The 19,095-nt window shown below is 38.2% G+C and overlaps 1 protein-coding gene across 1 annotated transcript; it reads left to right on the plus strand.

The window, feature by feature from the left end:
- The first annotated feature begins 1,129 nt into the window (after positions 1–1,129).
- Positions 1,130–13,941, plus strand: lnpa (limb and neural patterns a). The gene is made up of 13 exons (XM_044366109.1): positions 1,130–1,326; positions 2,177–2,279; positions 2,694–2,735; positions 5,852–6,039; positions 6,132–6,190; positions 6,284–6,324; positions 8,357–8,440; positions 8,546–8,597; positions 8,694–8,915; positions 11,525–11,630; positions 12,158–12,228; positions 12,537–12,701; positions 12,916–13,941. The coding sequence occupies exons 2-13, from the start codon at positions 2,253–2,255 to the stop codon at positions 13,086–13,088; spliced, it is 1,230 nt and encodes a 409-aa protein (XP_044222044.1). The 5' UTR covers positions 1,130–1,326; positions 2,177–2,252; the 3' UTR covers positions 13,089–13,941.
- The last annotated feature ends 5,154 nt before the right edge of the window (positions 13,942–19,095 follow it).

Consider the following 19,095-nt stretch of genomic DNA (forward strand, 5'->3'; position numbering starts at 1 on the left):
CCATCCCATTACTGTATTTCTTGCTTTGTTATTCATGACAACCGCTACTCCATTTCTTGATATTTTTTTCCTCCTGAGTACAAAATTCTGAAACTGCCTTCAACTGTCGGTATATCTGACAAGTAGTCCTTCTCCTTTCCAGTTTGTCTCTGTGACTCTAACCATGTCAACTTCCATCCTGTCCACTTCTTGTAATATGTTTGGCAATTTGCCTGTAGACATTGCTCTTTTTTATTGAAGAATCTTCTGCCTGATGTCTATGACCACACAGCCATCAATTGAAATTTCCTCAAGTTGCCTGTAAAGTCATCCACTGCCTGCATTCCACGGATTCACGTAATCCTGATCGGAGAGCTGACAGGTACTACACCTTGCCCAAGGGTGACCTGAAGGCTAGTGGAGGGAAAGATAGCCTTAGTTTCTTTTGGTAATGTCTGTAACCATGACATTACACACACACACACACACGCACGCACACACGCATATGACAGTATCACCTATCACATGCCAGGTTGTCAAGTTGAAGTTCATCCCATTGGACTGGACTACATGATGTTAGTCAAGCCCATCTGGACCCCTCAGTAGTCAAGTCTGTGCAAGTTTGAGTTTTGTTAATAAGTCTTTCTTTTTAAAACAAAACTTGAGGATTTCCACACTTTTCTTTAAGAACACAAACATTCGTTCAATAAATGCATCCCAAAGTTTACCCATTGAGAACACCACTATCTTTTTTGAGTGACTCAAGTACTGAAAAAAGGTTAAAATACTGTATCAGAATCAGAATCCAATTTATTTGCCAAGTGGCAAGTACAAGGAAGTCAATGTGGTCCAGATGTCAACAGAAAAAGCAATAAACATGAACATTAAACAATAAATATAACAGTTATTGACATAATAAAAACTGTGCAAAAAGGCAGAATATAAATAGAAGTATAAATACCAATGTAGATATAAATATAAATATCTACATTGGTATTTATACTTTTATTGTATGAAGATTAATGGAATCAAAAAGATTTCAAAAGTCTACATCAAGATTAAAATTACATACGTGTCACCCAGCTCTCTCTCTCGAAAACTCCTTATACTGCGAATAGCTAGCCTACAGATACAACACCTATTGATAAGTCCAGTTAACTACGTTCATATCATCATCATGAGAAACACAGTCAAACATGGTAACATTATAGTTGGACTCATCACCAGGGCAGATGCCTTCTTTCAGTGGACACTCCCCCATCTTAGCTCACACAGCCGAGGTCTAAATCCAGGAGGGTTGCAGTCCTGAGCTACAGGCTGTTGAAACCGGACAACTCATCTGCAAAGGTAAACCCTTCTTATTTCTCAACACTGAGCTGTTATTCACTTTCTGGTCAAGTTATTCGGACTCGTTTGCTTTTGCAAAACCTTGACGAACTAAGTTAGCGATGCTTGATATAAGTTATCGTGATTTACTAACTGCAATAGTGTCTGCGTTACTAGCTAACTTAGCGGTTAGCCAGCACGGCGATGCTAACACCACCGGTTTACTGCGTTGATTAAGTGGGTTAAGAAGTAATTTAGGAAACGTTAGCTGCAAACATTGACATGAAGAACCTTCCCTGTGAGGTGATCGTTACCATTTAGTCATTGCTGATTATAGTTAACGTCGTTATGAAATGTCAACTGCCTCCGAAAACATATATAGAGAAGTTCTGACGTTTGCTAACTTAAGTTAGCAACGGTAACTTAGTTCAACTCGAGCACTTGAAAGTTTTCAAGCAAGGTTAAGTTACTGTTTGAATGCATTTCACAGATTAATTTGGCTTTATTTGTAGTCGTCAAAGAGTTATGTTACAGTCTTATTTAATGTATGTTGCCAGTCGTTGTTTGAACGTAGGTTAGTTAGTTGCACTCAGTTGCTAGTTTCTTGTTTGTGGTGCTGTTGAATCTTATTGCATGTTATACTGATAGATGTTTGTGAATCTTATTTAAATTAATGAAAGTAAATATGAAAATTGTTAGAAGGCCCTCAGTTAATGCCATAAACATACCACAAACCGAAGTCTCTAGAATAACAGTAATGAAGGTAGGTTTTATTGCAGGGCTGTTATATTTGACCGCATTAGTTTTATCTCGGTGTACTTAATGATCTGGCAACTGAACTGTTATTGACTGTCATCGCCTTTGTCAACAGGTGGAGAGGTTATCTGAGTGAAAACACTAGAGGAGGGTCCCAGAAACAGAGCAGCCTACAATCCCTCATCATCAACATGGGGGCTGTCATCTCACGGTGGAGGGTTTGTATTCATCACATTTACTGATCATGTCTTTCACTGTATGCTACTGCTATACTAATTACTTTATTGCACAATATATGTGTCAAAGAAAAAGTGTTATTGTCTTTTGACTTAAGACTTCATACATTTTCATTCAATTGCATTTAGGGCTTGAACTACTAAAAATTTAACCACAGCATAGTTTCTGTAGAAACTGCTCTCACATGTTTTGATATATCTATAAATGATCACAATTCAGACTTGTGACAATACCAACTGAAGAACAGACACATAACATATTCACCAAAGCAGGAAGCTGATTAAGGAAGTTTCCATATCCTATCAAGATGATGCTTGCACAAAGAGTGCTGTTGTTATGGCTAATGTTATAATGTCACTTTCTTTAACTAGGATTTCAAAATTTTTGCCTTACAGGCTAAGCCATCCACTGTGGAGATTTTGGAAGGGATGGATAAGGTATGCTTAACCTTTTAACAATGTTCATCAGAACTGTTTCAACATAGACTGCCAGAAGTTTGCTATTTTGAAATCTCATTGTAACAATATAATTTACTTTAAGAAGTGTTACCTTTTTTTTTTACTTGCATTGGCTGTTGGATAACATGCTATGAAATGCCTAAAGCATGACAAATCCATGCTCTAAATGTTTTTGCAGCATTTCCTGCATAGCTTAATTTGCACTGTGGGACTCATGCACAATAAGGCAGACCATTAAGTGTGACAGTTTCATTGGAACGACAGGTAGACGAAGCCCTCGTCAACAAGAAACATTTTCACAAACAACTAAAAACACCACTTGGTGTATATAGACAGATGATTGATTGTTTTAGTAACTTTAATTAGAAACAAACACACAGTGATTCAGACAGGAGATACTGTATATGTGATTTTTGGAGATAGTACAACTTACTTACCATCGTGGTTCTTTGTGAAGGTGCAAAAGAGGGACAATGTGCCTCATTTGAGAAATTCAACAATAAATCTTGTCTTTATTCTCTTATGCCAGGGTTACTTTTAAACAGAAGTACTTAATAATAAATCCCTTGAAGGTGGGTGCGTCCATGCTTGCAGAAGGTGCCCACTGTCAGTCCAGTGAGTGCAACCCAATGAAGCATTATCAGTAAAACTCACCAAAGGCATCTGTCAGTGTAATGGTGCCCAGTGATGTTTCTAAAGCCCACACAATTCAGAAACACCCAGTTTTGTAGAGACTACTCTCTTGACACAGACTAGTTAGTGAATAAGAATAGTGAATACAATTATTCACATTGTGGCACCAGGCGAACAGTCACTTAGTGGGACGTATCAAGAGAAGGTTTCTGGATACTTAAAGCGAGAGTCCAGATAATAGAACTTGGATTTAATTTTCATTGCTCTGGCAGTTGGTTATTTTAATTAGGATATCACTGAACTCACCAAAGTAATTGCTGAGGTCTCAAAAATTGGTATGTCAGAGTTAAAACTGGAATTGGCCACCTGCGTTTGCTGCTTTGTTTGACCTATTTTTAGCAATGTTGCCATGTTCTTAGATCCTTCCTCTTCTTCACACATTAAAAGAAGGTATAGATGTTAGTCATTATCATGCTGTCTGATCACTGATACTTAATGACCCCTTAACCCTCTGTTGATATAGAAACAATGCTGTATAAGACGTGTTGTATAAGCAGCCATCTTTTGACTGCAAGCGAACAGATGTTGCAATGAGTGCCAAATAAGATCCTCATTTGCTGACTGATAGGGGCTTTAGTGCTCTTCTACAGTTAAGCTAGTGTCAGGCTATTTTCAGCCCCTCTCTTTGGAGAAAATGACACTACAAATATGCCAAAGAGGCCAGGTGGTATTGAAGTAGTGAAGAGATGGTGGTTTGTCTGTCTTTTCTAGAAAAATCTTTTCCTCCTTTTCATGCAAGAATATTTTATCATGTGCACGGTTACACCGTACGCTCGCCTGTTGTATGGCTGGTGTGAGTTTATCCTGCGCTTAGAGTGACACACACACATGTTACAGTTAAACCATAGTGACTAATAGTAGGCCCCATTTTGTCTGTCAGCTATTTTTGGATTGTGTAACCAACACTTTAAAGGAGACCCCCACCGACTTTACACATCAAAGATGGTTTACAGGTCTTAGGAAGCACCACTGCATATCTATAAAAAGTTGTAGAAGGCCTTTTGTGGCTCCAGAGGGAGATGCACAAACTGATGACTACAAGTTTAAAAAAGAAAGTGATCTGGGCCTGTAGTCTTAGAAAGAAGCAAGGTTACCAGACCTCTGTAGCCCAATCCTCATCTCTGCTTGGGGCTCAAGGCTACATCAGCCACTACTTGCATAACACACACCCGAACCTATACAGTCAAGTGACTCAAGTTGCATGGTGTGTAATGACGACACCAAGTTTTGACAGGGAAGAAGAATGCATGGTAAAAAAAAAGATCATATCTCTGGTTTTGCTGCATCAATTTTGATCCTAAAAAATCCAAAGGTGAATGAGCTATTTGGCAATTACCAAATGATAACGAATTACATGAATAAATTGGCTTTTCTGCTAGAAGGGAACAAGATTTTGTGACCAAAATTACTGCTTGGTATGCTCCCAGTAGTTAATGACAAGGTTGCATTATGCTTCTCTGATACGAGTTCACATTTAAATGTTCAGTCCTGTTAAAGAAGTTGTTGTTCACTGTCAAACGTCCAACAGTTATTGCCAATAGAATTTGCTTCCATTTGCATCTATGTATTGACACAACATCCTCACATACTGTTGAGAGAGATAGCATTAAGGCAGTGGTGACATCATGGATTTGGAGAAGAAATACTGTAAAAAATCTTCTATTCAATTTAAAGTTTTGAGTGTTTATATTATTGAAAATTTATTTCAATTAAAGAGTACTTTGCTCATGTTTATCTAGACAGTTATTTAATTGTGCATTTGTTCACAAAGGAGGGGAAGTTAGTTGCAGCTGGCTAATATGGTCGAAATCATTATCACAGTATTGGACATTTTCTGAAAAGTAAATATATCGTGATTGGACAAATGTATGCAGTGTCACATGTAAAATAATCATGATGAATTGATGTTCAAAGCAACTGCAATTTTAATGCATTACATGAGACACGTAAACATACAGTATGTGTAAAAACAGTTTGGTAACTCGCTTTGTTAGTTTTTAAACAGCCTGATCAGATTGATAATGAATAACTAGGATTTCACTGAAAGTCTACAAATGATAATCTGAATTTGACCTAGAGGAACTGCTGCAAGGTGTTTTTGGTGGAAGCCAAACCAGTGGCATTAATAGTAGTTGCTGCCAATATGATATTAGGAAAATTCTGTATTGAAGATTGGTGTGGAAATGAAAATTCTGTTACTTTAGTTGAAACGCTGACTGTTAAACAGCCAAGGCATGTAAAGAGGAAATGGTATCTTATTTGTGTATTTTAAATTGTTAATCTTGTGGCACTTGATCAACTGCCATTTGAATGAAAAAACTTTGATGTAACCACAATTGCTGTCATGTTAATAAGATTGTGTTTCTATACTAATGTCATGCCAATGTTGTTTTTCCCCACAGGATATACAGACTCTTGAAGAATACAGTGAAAAGTATCAAAGGCAGTTGAAGTTATGGGTCGGGAGGCTGCTTTTGTACTCGTCTCTTCTCTACCTGTTCACATGCATAATTGTGTATTTCTGGTACCTGCCTGAACAGTTAATGGGGCGGCTCATATTGTCACTTCCCTTTGTAATATTTCCATTATTGTAAGTATACATGATAGTCAATCACATTTTCACTAAACTTTAACTACAATGAAACAAAATAACCTTTTTTCCCCCCTGTTTTCTCTTTTTAGAGTGTGGTTACTTCGAAAATTTCTGATAATTATTTTTTCACGGAGAACTGAAAGGAATAGTAAGATCTATTTTGTTATTGATACATAACATATAATGTTTATCTTTAATGTTTCATTCATTTCATGTTGTATTTCTACACTTTTTTTTCCAGATGAAAAATTAGAGGATCTTAAAGCACAAAAGAGGAAAATAGTAAGTGACGTTTTAATATTTGTCCAGTTTGACATACATTATTGATTGACTTCTCATTTTTGATCTATAGTTTTACTTTGCTAAAAGACTTAAAGAACCTGTGACACTTGAGGGTGAAACAGCCGATGGTTTGCATCTTGCTGCTAGTAACGCAAAAGTTTGTGTGTTAGGATGGACAGAGTTGCACCAAAATGACAAAACTACTGAAAATACCTTTCACTTTTTTTCGCTACTGTTATACTCTGATCAGCTCCCTTCAGCTTTACGGACCTTTTTATAGCAAGTTTCAGCTTATTGTTTAGCAGTCCAGCTGCAGCTGTTTTGGTTCACTCTCACCACTCTCATAGTGTTGTCTACAGACACAGCAAGTAGCTGTTTTCAGCGAAAAAGCTCTGAAAAACCTATTGTATTCCACTAGTTAACAACTAGTTGGTGAACATAGTGAAGCATTTAGCAGATAAAAAGTCATTTATGTCCCCCAGGCGTTGGAAGAGTGAATATTGGAGTTACATTAATCAAGTGGCCAGAAACGCGATTCGAAATTAATGATAATGTTGCTCAGTAACTGCTGGATATGTATACAAGCAACTGTTTGCTAACAAGTTCTGTATATCAAATTAAAAGGTGAGATGTCAATAATGTGCTCACAACTTGTTTTCACTGCCCCCAAATGGCAGAAAAATCAGTTATTGCAGGTTTAAAGAGCGAATTTGACATATCAGTTTACATGGTCTTTTCATGTTTAATGTCAGTACCACATTTAATTGTTTTTAATTATTATATTTCCTCATTAATCAGTTTCTCACAGTTTGAGCCAACTTTTATCACACTTGTGCAACCAGCTGACGTTAACTTTGTGCCAAACAGCCCAAAATAACAATTTGAAAAGTGAGTCCATGTGTAGACGAAACAATTGTATATTTCAAATGGAACAGTCACTGAAAGAAAAACAAGAAATATATTTTCTCAAATAACCTGTTGCTTACTGGTATTCAAGTATACCTCATGTAGCAGAGATGAAACTGTTGGAAAACTTATGAAACCAAATTATTTTCATAGATGAAGATAAATGAAATGAAAAGAGTGGTAGTTGAAGACAATGGTGCCTGTCAAAGTTAATAAGAAGCATGTCGTATTCACTTTCATACATTTGATTATTTATACTCACCGTGTCACTAGCAGTAGCAGAAGTTATTGTTACAAAGCCACTACAAAAATTTCATCATATCTTTTTGAGTGGGTGGTGATTTTCAGCACCCTACAGATTTCTCTCAAATGTCCCTCACATCAGCTCTGTCAGCTTCAGAGAACTGCAAAGTGACATTTCAAAAAGAAGTTGTCACGCATCTATGGCTTGCTACATGGTCAGATAAGTGAGAGAAACATATTATTAAACTAATCTCTGAGAAACAGAATATATAACTCAATCTCTGTAGAATGCCTTGTAATTTTGGTGTCTAGTGGTCCTTAGTTAAGCGCACTTGCTTTTATTGATCCTCTCAGCAGTTTGCAGCAGGATACTTGCTAATCTAGGATCTGTACAGACGGCATTTGATTGGTACAATGACTTAACCCAGTAAACCATTCTGCTAATGTCACTGTAATTAATAGCATTCAGTGCAGGAAAGAAATAAATCTGAGAAATTGCTTGTCATCCTCTGTCAAGTCTAATAACTTTCAATAATTAGAGCTGATGGATTTTCACACTCTCCATTATCGAAGTAGTGAATGTAATTATTCTTCATATTATATGTAAATATTTAGAAATGTTTGGTACTTATTTTAAATGAAGATGTACAATTTGGTGAAGTAACTTCCTGGTGCCCTTTCTCAGTCACTTATAATGTCACGGTAGGTGCTTCTAATAATATTGAAATGTGTTTATAGAACACCTATTAATTAGATCAGATCACCATTAAATGATTACACAGCATTCGAGCTATTACTATATGATTAATATCTTTGTGCCATGTATTGAGAAATAACTTGAGCATTTACCCCATAATACCTGTTTAATGTCTTGCTTTTTCAGCTTGAAGAAGTTATGGAGACTGAGACTTATAAAACTGCTAAAATGATTCTGGAGAGATTCGACCCTGATTCCAAGAAAAAAATGGTCAGTGTGTTTTGTTTTTTTTAATTTTTTAAATTCTTTTTGTGTTGGATGTATGCCCTCCTTATTGAAAACATACTCTTACACTCTCTTGTTATATGTATGAAGGAGCTGGAATCCACTCCAGTCGCATCTCCGATGACTCCCAAACCAGGACAAGGTAACAATGAGTTCTGAAGAAGACTGCACTATTTCCCCTACTTTCCTCTCGTGTTTCTTACCAGTATTAATTAACCTGCAATGTTTCCTGTGTTAGAGCTTCGCCAGCGCAATGTCATCCCAAAGACCCCCCCAGTGATAGTGAATCCTGCAAGCGGTGCCGCGGCCCGCCCTCCTCTTGCTTCTGGGCCCACCTGTCCTGGACGATCTTCCCACTCTGCTCCAGGTGGACCCCCAGAGAGGGGCCTGTCGGCTATAGCTGCTCAGCAGAGCTTGATGAGGAAGCCTGTGACCCCTGGAACACCTGTTCTAGGAGTCGGTGAGTTACCTGCACACAGGGGGACCACATCATAATGTGGTCGATTAAGGTGTGATTTACTCTTCCCTGGCTCTGTGTCCCCAGTTGCTCAAGGCTCTGTGGTGTGTGTTGTCAACAAGGGTGGTGTATCTAATAATAATAATATATTTATTTATTTATATAGTACTTTTCAAAACAAATGTTACAAAGTGCTTCATAAGGCAATAAAAGTAGAGAGAATAAGAATAACTATTAAGACAGAACAACGCCAAGGTAGAATAAATAAAATAATAGAATATTACAGAGATGAAACAAGGTGTTAAAATCCAGTAAAAACTGATAAAAAACAAAACGTAAAAACAAACGTACACACATGAATACATATTCATACACCTATTAATTAGATCAGATCACCATTAAATCATTAAATGATTACACAGCATTTGAGCTATTACTGTATGATTAATATCTTAGTGCCATGTATTGAGAAATAACTTGAGCACACATGAATACATATTCATCTGTGCACAGAAACATAGATATACGTGTAGAGGCATATACACACAAACACGTTACAAGAATCCTAAAAAAGCAGGTTTTTAACTGTTTTTTAAATGTTGACGCAGATGTTGACAATCTGATGTCTATAGGAAGTGCACTCCAGAGTTTGGGGGTCCTGACAGCAAAAGTCTGACAAAATTGAACGTGGGAATATTGAGGAGTAACTGATTAGATGATCTAAGATCACGTTCAGGCTCATAGAACGTTAAGAGGTCTATTATATATTCTGGGGCCAGTCCAAGCCTGGCTTTAAAAGTAAGTAATAAAATTTTAAAATCAACTCTAAAATGTAAAGGGAGCCAGTGCAACGAACTGAAGCTATAATGCTGTATGTATAAAGCTGTAATGTGGTCCCTTTTCTTAATACCTATTAAAAGCCTGGCAGCTGAATTCTGAACCAGTTGTGGGAGTGACAGTTGCTTCTGACAAAGGAGTACAGAGAGTTGGAATAGTCAAGTCTAGAAAAGATAAAAGCATGTATGACCTTCTCCAAATCACTGAAGGACAGAAAAGATTTAATTTTGGAGATAGTTCTTAATTGTAAAAAAACACATTTGGACAACTTTCTTGACCTGTTCCTCAAAGGTGAGGTTAGAGTCAAACATGACACCTAGATTTCTAGCAGAGGGAGCTAGAGAACCCAGCTGGTGCTTGAGCTGCTTAGTTGATCAGAGTGGGCCAATTAGTAGTTTGTCGGTTTTGTTATTGTTAAGCTGCAGGTAATTTTGATGCATCCACTCTTTGATTTAAGTTAAACCAACAATTTTACAAGTGGATTAGGTTATTGGGGTCATTTTGGGTGATGAGTATCGTCTGCATAAAAGTGGTAGGACACGTTATGTCTTTGCATTATGTGGCCTAATGGGAGCATGTATAGTGAGACCCAGAACAGAGCCTTGTGGCACCCCCCAAGCAGTACTGAGAATGTTTTATTAGAAAGATAAGATTCAAACCAGTTAAAAGCAGGACCTGAGATACCAACTCAATCCTTCAAACGATTTAAAAGAAGCTCATGATCTATTGTATCAAAAGCAGCGCTGATGTCAAGAGGAACTCAAATCGAGCAGAGCCCTGCATCTGAATTTAAAAGGTCATTAGTCACTTTGAAGAGAGCTGTCTCTCCACAGTTACAATTAACTAATAGATAATTGTATGAATGTAGTTTTACTTACTAAAAGATTTAACCTTTTAGTAAGTAGTAACAACAACAACAAACAAGTGCATAAAGGTGAATTAAGAGTAAAAGTAGGTGGTAACTTTGGTTGTTTTTAAAGATTTCAAAAGCTGGCTAGCCAGCAAACTGAAAAACTTTCCATAGAGCAGTTGTTGTATATGGAAGACATCCGTGGAGTGTAGAGGAATTGAATATTCAATATAAATTATTTCTGGACTATGAACACTCAATAAAAGATGCAAATAAGTGCAAACAGTAAAGGAAATGTGCTCCTAGAGGAAGCTGCATGCTGTAATTGCCATGTGGAATGCCAACTGTGAGGTATGCACGAAGCAGGATTACATTAACTATGATTAATTAGCCAGACCTGCGTTTGTTCTCTGGGCAATGGTGGTGGAATCTCACTAAATGTCTTTTAATGCTTGGTGAAATTGCCTTTGGCATTGGGAACACCTCACAAATGGTTTGCATGACTTGATGTTATCACCTGCTTCTGTTGAAAATTGAAAGTGAAAAGCAATTTGATACAAAGAGTCACCACAGAGTTTCCATATGTTGGTAAATTAATAACCAGCAGGATACTGAGACTCTGCCAAGTCTCACAGAAATGACCAGTCATCTTCCTATGATTGCTCTTGATGTTAGATTATATTAATTACTACTCACCAACACAGCAGGGAATCTGGACGTGCTTTGCAAGTGAGATCCAGTGTTAAGTCATTAAGAAAAAGGAGTAGGTTTTTTTGTAAAATTCATCATGGTTTGTGCAGCAAACTGTGAATCTCAGGCTCAATGTTTCACTGAGATTTTCATGTAACATGTCCCCTGTTTATGGTGGTTTGTTTTCAAGACTGTAGACTGTATCTAAACAGGCATTGATGTTGTGTTTTAATAGGGACGCACCCCCCAGGCCCACCCCTGGCCAGACCTGTGCTCCCAAGGGAAAGAGGCGCTATGGACAGAGTCATTGAGTATCTTGTTGGAGACGGCCCTCAAAACAGGTACACAAACCAGCCTCTCACCTTTTTTTTTTTATGCAAGTATAGTAGGGCTGCAACTGTTGATGATTTTTTCGATTAATCAGTTAGTTATTTGGTCCATAAAATGTCAGAAAATGGTGAAAATGTTGTTTCCCAAAGCCCAAGATGACATCCTCAAATGTCAGATATTCAGTTTACTGTCATAGAGGACTAAAGAATCCAGAAAATATTCACATTTGAGAAGCTGGAACCAGATTTAAAAAATGACTCAAAATGATTAATCTAACGTATAGTTAGGTATTATGCAAATTTACAGTGCTGATACAACACCAAGGTTTTAAGTATTTGATATGTTAACGCCAGACTTATCTGCCTTTTGTTGTTGAGATCAGTGTGAAAATACAGATGATCTCCCACGTTGAAAAGTGAATTACTAACACTTGTGTTCCACATGATCCGTGGACAATGTCATTGTATTTATCAATAAAATGATCCCTTTTACAATCCAATGCCAGTCCATGTACTGTGATTTCTTTCCTCCCTCACAGATACGCTCTCATCTGTCAGCAGTGTCTGTCCCATAACGGCATGGCATTAAGGGAGGAATTTGAATATGTTGGTAAGACTTTGAGAAACACAACACTCTTTGTCAGTCTCCATCAAACACTGTGCCTTCATTTGCCCTCTAGCATTTGGCAGCGTAGTATATCATCTGGCTCTTAAATGCCTCTACCACTACCAACCCCTGTAAGCAAATTCACAACAAGATTGAATATGCAAACCAGTGCTACACATCAATCTGAAGTGTTTATGCATCTCAGGCATTTTTTGTCATTGGTTCATATTCATGTATATTAATCTGTGTCTGTTTGAAAATGTATTAGTGAAGTGACATAAATGAATAGTGTTTTATTTGTGTTGTTTCAGCCTTCCGATGTGCGTATTGTTATTTCCTGAACCCTGCAAGAAAGACCAGGCCTCAGGCACCTAGACTCCCCGAGGTCACCGGTGAACTGAAGATGTCGTCTGAGGCACCCTTGTCATCGTCTGGTGCTGATGTAGCTGATGTAGACAACGACCAATCTGTTTTAGGTAATAATGACACTCACACAAGGCACATATCTCTGAAATGTAATGGTAATACACCAAATATGGCCAGTACCAGGTTGTATCTGTGCTAAAAATTAACTAAAATAGGGCATGCTTTTTACACACACATATATAGTAGTATCAATTATTCTGATCTTCTTCCTTTTTTTGAGACGTTTATTCTTGTCTGAAGTGCAAAATAATCTCTAATTATCAGGGAAGACCAAAGATGCTGATGTCTCTGCTGAAACAGACACCCAAGAGCCAGGGACACCAACAACCACAGAACCCAGTTCTGCGTCAGATGACCAAAGCACCCCAGAGTCACAAGACCTGCCCTCGGAGAAATCTGATGGAGAGCAAGATTTGTCTGCCATGGAAGTGGAATAAAACAGTGGAGTAGTTATTTCAACACAAGTCAGCCAGACCTTTTTTTTTTTTCTTTAAAGAAATGTGATAGCAGTTATCTTATAAGCAAATGCCGTAAGTTGAAATGGCACAGTAGAAAAAATCAAAACAAATAATGTGATTTTCAGCTTACAGAATGTCCTTTCTTTTGAGAATTGCTTTTATAGTTATAGCAATAGTCATGAATTAAATATGAAATCCCATAGCACTAGCATTTGGTAGCAACCACCAAACAACCTCCTTTTTCCTAGTATGATTACGTGTCTAGCCCATTGTCATAACAGAGAGCAATAAGGATTAAACTAAAGTAATTGTTTTTCATGTTGTGTAGGAAAAGTATGTTTCTGTATTTTCTTTCTTTCTATATTTTATTTGTTTTTTGACTGAATTTCTAACACTATTCTATCTGGGTTAATAGGGAAACGGCAGAGGCCAAACAAAAAATATTTAGTGGGAAAATACATTTTTATTTATGGGAAATTATTTATAAATATTTTTCTATAAGACTGAGCCTTTCATGACAGTGTTGACTGGGGTACTTTGTAGCACAGAGCTGCTAACACGTTTACACAACCACGGTACCATAATAGGAATGCACATACAGAATGTATTTATTGCTAAAAGGGAGGAAAGGAGATTTATGTCAGTACTGTACCTCGCCCTAAGTGCCTTTTTATATTTTAAATCTCTGCTTCAGAGTATTGTTGATACAACCTATTTACATATAGACAAAGTCATTTAACTGTTTTCAGTCTTAAGTGACAGGATCTGTTTGCTGAATGTGTGAATTCCTGTACTGTATAAATAATACTAAATAAACTTTTGAGAACATCTACATACATGCATGTTGAGGATCACAACACTTTCATCCAGATAGATACATGTTTGTTTGTTTGTTTGTTTGTTTTTATAGGTATATGCTGGAGAATCACATCACTAATGTGAAACAAAAGTGATTATTGCTAGATTTTAAATGTGATTCTGCATTAACAACAAAACAGAAATAGGAATGAGTGGACATACCATGCAAATAGCCATGATAACAGCAGCTTCCATGTATTTTGTATGTACATCATGTCTGGCTTTGTAAACTGCTGCCCCATTTCTTCTCTGGCCAGCTTCTCGCCTAGCAGCATGTTTAAATGGTCTGTTTTCATTAGCAGGCCAATTTTAGCTTGTGATCATTTTATTTTAGCTCATTGATCATTTCAGACAGCGTAAGATAATGGTGCTGACACAGAGCCCGACCAGTCTTGATTGCTTGACCCTCTTCATTTGCAACAAGAAAGTCATTGCAGCTACAAAGTTGCTCTCTGCCATTACATGACCCTTTTCCCCTCAAGATACACTGTAAACTATCGGTGAGGTCAACACCTCACATCTTCTATGGGTTTTGATAATGTATGTTTACAGAGACATGACCTCCTGGGCCTTGTAATGCATCAATGTGACATCGACAGTAACGCCTGATTCCACCGCATGCTGTTTGAGGTTGACCTCTGACAAGAGCCAAATGGGGAAAAAAATGGGACATCAATAGGACAATGTTTGGATGTTTTCACACCATTGGGAGGTTGTTCAGTATACATAGGCTGCACATATGTGCATCATCATAAGTAATATATCACAAGATGCTTGTGGCATGTGGTTTGAAAATGTATGTTTGAGTAAAATTTTTGATTCCACTGCATTGAATCATTTTTTGACAGTTTGTACTACGCAGTCGGTAGAATTATTTGTGTGCAAGGCTTTCAACTCTGTAACATTCAGGCTTTTTGTTAGTCTCTTCAATTGTACAGTGCATGAAGAATTTCACAGATAGGTGGAAAGATCACAGAGGGATTTGAGGGTTTCACAGAAAAGCAGTTGCAATATTAATGAAATTGTGTTCTTGGCTGTTAAACATCATTCGCCTATAAAAGTATTACTGTTCTTTTGTGTGGTGAAACTGTTTTTGTCAGGTGGCAAATAGAAGGTGTGTTCAGGCACAATCAATACTCGGGATGGATTTTGTACTGTGGTGATGATAGTCTGCACCTAATTGACCGAAACATCAAACCATTACATTTGAACAATTTAAAGAAATACTGTTTACATGATGTGAAAACAAAAACTTGCAGGTTTTTTCTGACTAAACACTCAAAGGGTTACATCAGGATTGCTATCATGGCAACACTAATTGATTTTCAAGGATGACAAATGACTTACAAAGCCCCAGTGCCAAGGTAATTTTGGGCAGGCGATGAAAATGTACAGTGGGGCTGTCCCAAGGTTCATAGTTCTTTTCATACTCATCTCTCACATGTGCATTCGAGGACACTTGACTTAAATTTATACTGATCTTTTATTTATACCCAGAAAAAATGGCAGATAAGAAACATAAGTGTTCTTGATATTGTGTTTTGTCATATCTAGCAGCCAAAGATTGAAATCCTGCGAAACAATTTTCTGAAGAAATGAAAGAGCGTGCCCTCCTGAACCCTGGAGGAAAATAACCCCACGGTGCGAGGCAGAATATGAAACAGAGGCACAGAATAAGTAAAATAGACAAGTGCACCAGGCTTGTCACTTTTCCATTTGCTGCCCCCGAGTGTGAGCACTTCAAAATTCTCCTCATCTCAGCGAAGACCTTCATCGTTATGCTCTATCTACTGTACTGAATACAAAAAAAGCACCATATCAGACAGAGGTAATAAAGAAGGGGGTTTTAAAGATTTACCATGTTTCTGTCAATCATGAAGTAGAATGAACAGCAAGAACAACAAAGTCATAAATATACAGCACAAGCTATTGTGCATTGGTGACGATGTGGAAAATGCTGAGATGAGTGTCACAGAAGCAGTTAACATGGTTGTGATATTAGACATCACCATTGGCTCTTGACAACAGCATCATTACACAGTAATAAGAGCACAATCTCCTTCAGAGAAGCATTAAAATCAAATTAGATTATACAAGAGCTTGGCTTGATGAGCTCCAAGGGGTGATGGCTCCCGAGCAGCGGATCTCTGGTTATTACTGTAGCTCTTAGCTGCTTGGGCTTGAATTGCCACTTGACAAAGTTGAGCAGCTTTTCACAAAAGGTCATCAGCTTCCAAGAAATTAGTTTTTAAAATTCAAGTCATTTGAAACCTCCACACCCAGATGGATGGGTTTCCATTTTTCCCCCCTACATTCTATCTGTCAAATCACGAATGCATGCCACTGAATGCATGATGCCCGCAATAAACCACTGTGCTGTAGTTTATACCAGATTGACATTCAGGGATCAGAGAGCATTGTCATTCTTTGTCCTATCTTGAAGTCATTACAACACTGAGCGATGACATCTGCTCAAGCACTGATACAGTTTGACAATTATTACTGCAAACAATCTATTGCTGCACCTTAATTATGTACTGAACTGTGAAGATACACCTTTAAAAAGAAGTTCAAAATGATCATACAGGAAATGTGTGCATGAAAATGTTTTTTTTTTGTCATCGTATTAAATAACTGCCTAATTTATAACTGAGCTCCTACACAGTAATGGAATTTATTTTGGCTGTTTGTGCTTTTAATGTCCTTGTACATACATAAGTTTTGTGCTTGACAATTGATTTATTGATTAATTTAATGTAGTGTTAGGATGGAACATGCACTGGGAATCAATAACATAAAAACAAGGTTAACCTAAATTTACAAGTCCTGTCATATGCAGGATAATAATTCAATTATAGAGCAGAGTGGAAGCACAAAAATTACTTCTTTCTTTTTGCTTTATTGCTGTTTTAGTTAAATATTACATATCTCGGACTGGCGTAAGAAACCACCAAAAACAGAATAGGGAGGAGAAGAAATGGAAGGCTGAGACAACACACCCCTGCCACTACCTCGTGGAAATCATACAAAGCATCCTGCAGGCAGCAGGTTCATTTTATAGCTTCATCTATTACCACACTGTCATTGTTAATTGTCTTCTTTTTACCTCTGCAGGATTCTCCAAATTGGTCCTATCGAATGTGACAGGAGGAAGAGCATTAAGCATCTGACAAGATGATATCTAAGTTCAATTTCCTACTCCTCACCTGATTTATACCTGCAGCAGATCATTTTCCTTTCTGTCATAAAGACCTCTATAAATCAGTGGTGCTTATGGAAGCACTACAGAACAGGGTCCCTGGATTTGTATCCCCTGTGTTTGCTATTAGGAAGCCATTACAGCCACATTTTCCTCCTTCAAACAAAAATGATCAAATCTAATACTGGCAAGATTAGAGAGATAAAGAGAGAAAGCGCTGGCAGAGCTGTTCAGCACAGCCCCCTATCTAAACAATATGCTCTAAACTCAATAAAAACAGGGCTTTTTGCTGGTGACACCATTATCCATCTGTTTGGACAAAATTGCTGTATCATGGTATAAATCTGCGATACAAGTGACATATCCTCTAAAATAAAAGGGAACATTAACTGCTCTATCTTCTAGAGGCCATGGGACTAGCTGGCTATAAGCTCAGTCAAGTGTGATGGCAGTTATACTGTGTTTTACTAGACTGCAGACAATTATACTTTGCTCCTCTCCCATAAGAAGACAAACTGCCATGGCTTCAGCTGAAATGATTTCAAATAGATTTTCCAAAATGTCTGTCGCCAGATTGCTTCCATACATTATTTCACTTAAATGGAAAGAAAAAAAGAGGGAGCAAATCCACAAATCAATCACAACAGCCCACTTTACCAGATGGAAAGACGAAAGCTTTCAGCATGCGTGTATGTGTGTATGTGGTGTGTGTGTTGAAGACCTGCAGACAAGGACAGTTATAGGATGTGCACAGTCTTGTCTCTGCTATGTGTCTCACTCATATTGAAGGATGACATAGAGTAGTTACTTTCAGTGGTGAGCCCGCAGTGCTGTAAGAGAGGAATAATGCATATTGAACTGACCCACTGACTCCTGGCTAGTTCAACAACGAGTTCATTCAACCAATCATGTGCAATCCTTTAGCAGAAAATTGAAATACAATTATTTCATACACGACAGGTAACACATACTTGCTATGAAAAAAGGTAGTCCGTTTAGCTCATAGGACTTGGTTTTACAGTCCCATATTATAATTGGCAATCATTCCTTGAGTGGGGGTCGGGGTAAACACTTCACTGGGGACATCAGGTGGGCACTCTCCCTCCTTGGTGTTTTGTTGATAGGCCCATGCAGCAACAGAACTTCAAGAGGCTCAGTTGAGTCCAGGTTTCTTCTGTCAATGATTCAGTCCTGTTTATGCGGACTGTAAATCACAACCATCAGCAACAGAACTACAGGAGGATCAGTCAAGTCCAGGTTTCTTCTGTCAATGATTTAGTCCTGTTTATGTGGACTGTAAATCATAACCAGCAGTGGGGGTAGGGGTAGAAGCTTCACTGGGGTCATCAGGTGGGCACCCTCCTTACTTGGTGTTTCGTTGACAGGCCCACGACACCTTAGAGGGCTCAACAGTGACACCTGGCCTCCCAGGTGCACCCCTGTCTGCTTTTACCTCTCCTGCTGGCTGATGGTCATCTTGCTGCCCGGTTCTTGTCGTTTCTTTTCAGCTAGAGCCAACTGCTACTTTGCTCAGCATCCTCTCCCAATGACTTGATAGCCTGTCGGAGGGCCCGTCCTCAGACTCTCATCCAATTCAGCAGCCTGGTGGTTGACATGGCCACAAAACCCCTGCAGCTGAACTCCACAGGGAGCACCTGTGTTCTCCAGCACTTTTGTTCTGCTTCAGTTGCTAGATCTGAGTATTTCACCAACTGCATCTTTCCATGGCACCATCAGTTCTATGATGAACAGGGCCTTTTGTGAGGCTGACCACAAAATCAGATCCGGCCTGAGACTGTGATGATTGTTGTATTGATGTCTGGTGGGAAGGTAAGCTTCTGGTCTAGATCAACCTTCATCTTCCAGTCCTGGGCTGTATCCTGTAGGCTGGATTCTTTTCTTGCAGTTGACCTCTTTGGTACCTTTCCT

This window comes from Thunnus albacares, chromosome 11, assembly GCF_914725855.1.
Source record: "Thunnus albacares chromosome 11, fThuAlb1.1, whole genome shotgun sequence".
Taxonomy (NCBI): Eukaryota; Metazoa; Chordata; class Actinopteri; order Scombriformes; family Scombridae; genus Thunnus; species Thunnus albacares.

Coding starts and splice junctions, on each gene's coding strand:
- lnpa (XM_044366109.1), top strand. CDS start 2,253: ATGGGGGCTGTCATCTCACGGTGGAGG. Junction 11,631..12,157: donor GGAGACGGCCCTCAAAACAG/GTACACAAACCA, acceptor CCTCCCTCACAG/ATACGCTCTCATCTGTCAGC. Junction 12,702..12,915: donor CAACGACCAATCTGTTTTAG/GTAATAATGACA, acceptor TCTAATTATCAG/GGAAGACCAAAGATGCTGAT.